This window comes from Cebus imitator, unplaced genomic scaffold (assembly GCF_001604975.1).
Source record: "Cebus imitator isolate Cc_AM_T3 unplaced genomic scaffold, Cebus_imitator-1.0 Scaffold574, whole genome shotgun sequence".
Classification (NCBI taxonomy): domain Eukaryota; kingdom Metazoa; phylum Chordata; class Mammalia; order Primates; family Cebidae; genus Cebus; species Cebus imitator.
In genome coordinates, this window is record NW_016107889.1 from 221,708 (window position 1) to 226,004 (window position 4,297).

At 36.6% G+C, this 4,297-nt stretch overlaps 1 protein-coding gene across 1 annotated transcript in view; it reads left to right on the top strand.

Moving 5' to 3' along the window:
- ZIC3 (Zic family member 3) overlaps nucleotides 1-1,598 on the top strand; it is an 11,588-nt gene extending 9,990 nt beyond the window's left edge. The window contains exon 3 of the mRNA XM_037734126.1: nucleotides 1,027-1,598. Within this exon, the coding sequence (XP_037590054.1) occupies nucleotides 1,027-1,176 (150 nt within the window). The 3' untranslated portion in view covers nucleotides 1,177-1,598. The remainder of the gene's footprint in view (nucleotides 1-1,026) is intronic.
- The last annotated feature ends 2,699 nt before the right edge of the window (nucleotides 1,599-4,297 follow it).

The window sequence follows — 4,297 nt, forward strand, 5'->3', positions numbered from 1 at the left end:
CACTCCCCCATTACCCACCCCCTCACTGGAATAGAGTATTGACATCTTTGAGAGATCAAAGGAAGTAAATGGTGCTTGCTGTATACTCTATTTTTCCATGCCGTAGTGTGAACCCTGAGATTTGAGCTTTTTTTCTAGTTAAATCTCTTGGTACCAAAAGTGTGGAAAATAAAAAGTTCATTAACTTAAAAAAGCCTTAGCCAATGGTTAGACAGCAGTTTGTCTCTTTAAGAGCTACAGAGCCCAGATTGTCTCTTAAATAGACTTTAAAATCGAGCTAAGATGCATTGGTGGACTGTGTTTCCCCTGGATACCTGCGGTGTTCCTTGGGTCATTTGATACGGTAAAAGTGGTTGATTTTCATAGGAGTTATGTGAATGGAATTTCTGCAAAACTGGGCAAGTGATAAATTGGTAGAGCTCTTATATTTGTTTGGATGACGACTCCGAAGGGCACTGCTTTTCCACTGAGGTTTGGTTCTATCATAACCATTGAAATTTACAGCTTGGAAAACACTAAGTTTGCTGGAAGCATTTAAAGTGGGGGGTGTTCAGAGCACTTGGACTAGTGGTAAGTTTTACCACAGAAACATAAATCCTTTGAATATTAGAGAAACTTGTTTCAAAAAATCTGCTGAAACTGAAGAAAATCTCTTTCTTTAACATTTAACAAACCAAACAGTTTTGTATATTTTTAATCTGATGACAGTTAAACCTATTTACAAATCTGATGAATGGAGAGAAATGTAAGCTTCCCATAGTAACTATAACAATAGCTTTCACCAGATGGCAAATTTATGTTTGATCTCGAATAGGGTGTGTGTCTTTTGTCATATGTTTTATTAAAATGCAACCTGCGTCAAGACCGTTTCAACTTAAGGTGTTAAAAATAAAACATAACATCGTGTTTTATTATAAATGAGTGTTTAAAACAACATATCCATGTAACATTTTGTGACTTTTTTTTCTAAGAGGAAATGTGGCCTGTTTTGACCTATCTGCAGTTCACTTTTTGTTTTTTTGCCAGTGTTGTCCTGCTTGGTATCCGGGACAGTCTCTAATTCCTGACGAAGAACTTGATTCTGACGTTGGTATGCAGCAGCCAGCCCTCCATAACACTACCTATCCTAAATGCAGGGTTAATGCCGAACCTACTGTGCAAGAAATGATTTACTGATGAGGTTTCAAAGAAAACCACATCAATTTGGATGTCTGTTACCTTGAAGTGATCATTTTAAGAGTAGTAGCTTCTTCCCTAGGTATAAAAAGACTATTTTCTTCTTTTGGTGTTTTTCATCCTGTGTTGAGCAATCATTTGTGAAATGAAAAAGCAAAAAAGCTCCCCCCCCCCAATTTAGGATTTATAAATGGGAAGATGGAGGTAAAGACTGGCCTAATTCATAACCCAGATGCATTATCTCATGCATTGTGTTGACCTTGTTGAAAATCTTTTTCAAATATCGGCATTCTATATGTAGAACAAAGTGTTTAAAACTAGAAACATGAATTCTTGTTTTGTTAATTTCATGTTTGTGTTCAGAAAGCAATACCCAGGATCCCTTCAATTGTTGTTTGACTTAAATAAAACCATTTAAATTATTTTTGTGATTATTGTTTTATTAAAATGACAGTAGCCCCTAAATAATTTTGATTAACCTGTTGACTTGGGACAATTTGTATTCAATTCACATTTTTCACGATATACCTGGGCTTTTATTGGGTAATAAATGGGAATGGGGAGGAACCCACTGAACAAACCCCAAACAACTGTTTTGAGCTCAGCGTTTTCCCAGAGGGGTTCAAGGCCAGGTGCTGGGAAGGCCAGGGGAAAAATTCAGAGTCAAGGATTGATTGGGGTGATTAGAAGGAATGAAAGGATGCAAGAGTTTGGAGGGGAAAAAAAGAGCATTTGAACACCACTATTTGGGTGAGAAAAGGAGGGAAAGATAGACAAAGCTGAAGATAACCTGAAAGGTGAAAAGGGTGCCTCTGTGGCATCCAGGATAGGGGAGGGGACATTGCAACATTACATATGTATTATTCAGAAGCCCTGAAGTGGTTTTTGGGGCAGGCAACTTGGTACAACCATTGATTGGAACACTTACAGAATCATGGAATATAGATGTTATTAAAACACAAATTGTCATTAATTAGCTGTAATGTTAGAGAAGATGAAGATGCTACAGAAATATTCTTGGAACTCCAGATACTTGATTTCTCATTTTAAATTTAACATCTATAATGTAATGTAATCTGTGAATGGCCATCATTCTGTTTATTTGGTGTGATTATGTGATAATGAAGTATTGCAAAATTGGAGCCTGATAGAGTATATTGCTATTGGTTCTTTAGATCCAGTTTTATTAAAATTTTTGGTAAGTAGACTGATTATAGTGTAATTTTTAAGTAGTAGGAAACATGCTCATCTCCCTGTGATTCCAGTTGTTCATTTACATCAAGAATAATAGAAGGGGCCAGGTCAAGGAAGTCTGATTCTTTGACTGTCAGTTTCCTAACACCTGACATTTTTGTAGGCCCCATAAGAATGTTGGTAAAATTTTTGTGTTTTGTTTTTAAGAACAAGAACTGTGTTCTTTCAGACAGGCAGTGGAGTATAATAATAGGATTGTTGAAAAAGCCCTAGGAAAGGTAAGCTACAGAGTTGTTCATGAGCCAGCTGCACTGTGATAATACCTCCTAGGGTTGCTAAATGGACTAAACAAGAAAATGTCCATAAAGAGCCTATCATGGAGTAGTCCTTGAACAAATGTTGCCTTATTTTTCCCTTGCAGGTAGTTATTATTTTGTTGCTTTTGGGTAGTTTCCTGTTTTAACTGTTATAGAATATTTTACTAAAAACATACGGAGGTTTGTAATGTGTTGCAAATTTAATACAGTTTTCAGAAAGTAGATGGACATTTGTGTCATGTGAGAAATACTGCATTTCATAAGTAGAATCACTAGATCAGGCATGTGGATTTATGAACATAGCTATGAATATTTAAACACATAAAATTAAAATGTTATTAAATGCCTGTTGTTCATTATCTTCCAATGAAAATACTTAGATAAAAATAAGTTGTGTACTTAAAATCTGTAAACATGGTAATTTAATGGTTTGCTTTTAATTGAATAAAATTTTTACTTTAGTTAACAGCTTGATTCTTATATTAAAATTCAGTGACAATTTTACAATGTGAAAGTTGGTATTCACATATAACAAAAAGATTAAATCTGTGTCTCAAATTATTCAGTTTCCCTTTACTAAATTTATGATAGTATTATGTGGTTGTGATTATAGAGTAATGAGACTGATTTTCTTTGGAGCTTGGAAGGTAGCCCTGAAAGCAGTTCCCAATGATGAGTCCTGAAATGTTTTGACCTATGTCAGCATCCTTAGAATAAGTTTATGGACTCCATAGGTGATGGATTCACTTAAGATAGCAACAAAAAAAACAGACAACAGCCACTAGTCTTACTGCTTTACGGCCATACTTTTGGTTTTATTATGTTGTAAAAGCTACTCTGATTTTATATTATGTTAATAAACTGAGGCTTGACTGAAAGACAGCATAGAAATGCTCTACTACAGCATTATAGAATTTTGTTTTAAATTATAAGTCTATTTACACAGAAAAGCAAAACCACCAACATACAGCTCTTCCTATTGAGCTGTCTGAGTGGGAAGTGTTTCTTTCCTTCCCACTGATTTTGGGAACTTGGGGCTCTTCAAGAAGCTGTACTGCTGAATAACATGGGCTGTTTTACGGAGGCCTGGGAAGTTTTTCTTCACTGATTTATCAGCTTTGTCTGTTTCTTTCTTACTAACTCTCTCAATATTTACCCTGCCCCATTAGACATGGGGGTTAGCCTTGTAAAATTTCTTTTGAAGCTGGGCATGGTGGCTCACTGCTGTAATCCCAGCACTTTGGGATGCCGAGGTGGGTGGGTCACCTGAGCTCAGGAGTTCGAGACCAGCCTGGTCTCTACTAAAAATACAAAAAATGAGCTAGGTGTGGTGGCATGGGCCTGTAATCCCAGCTACTCAGGAATCTGAGGCAGGAGAATTGCTTGAACCTGGGAGCCGGAGATTGTAGTGAGCCGAGATCGCGCCATTGCACTCTGGCCTGGGCAACAAAAGCGAAACTACGTCTCAAAAAAAAAAAAAAAATCTTTTGAGTCTTGATTGTTACCCAATAAGAGCAATGTTATATTAAATGTCTGGTGTCAAAATGGATGTCTCTTTATCCCATGTAGTGCTGTATTACCACCCATGGCCCAATGGTCCTACAGGTAAG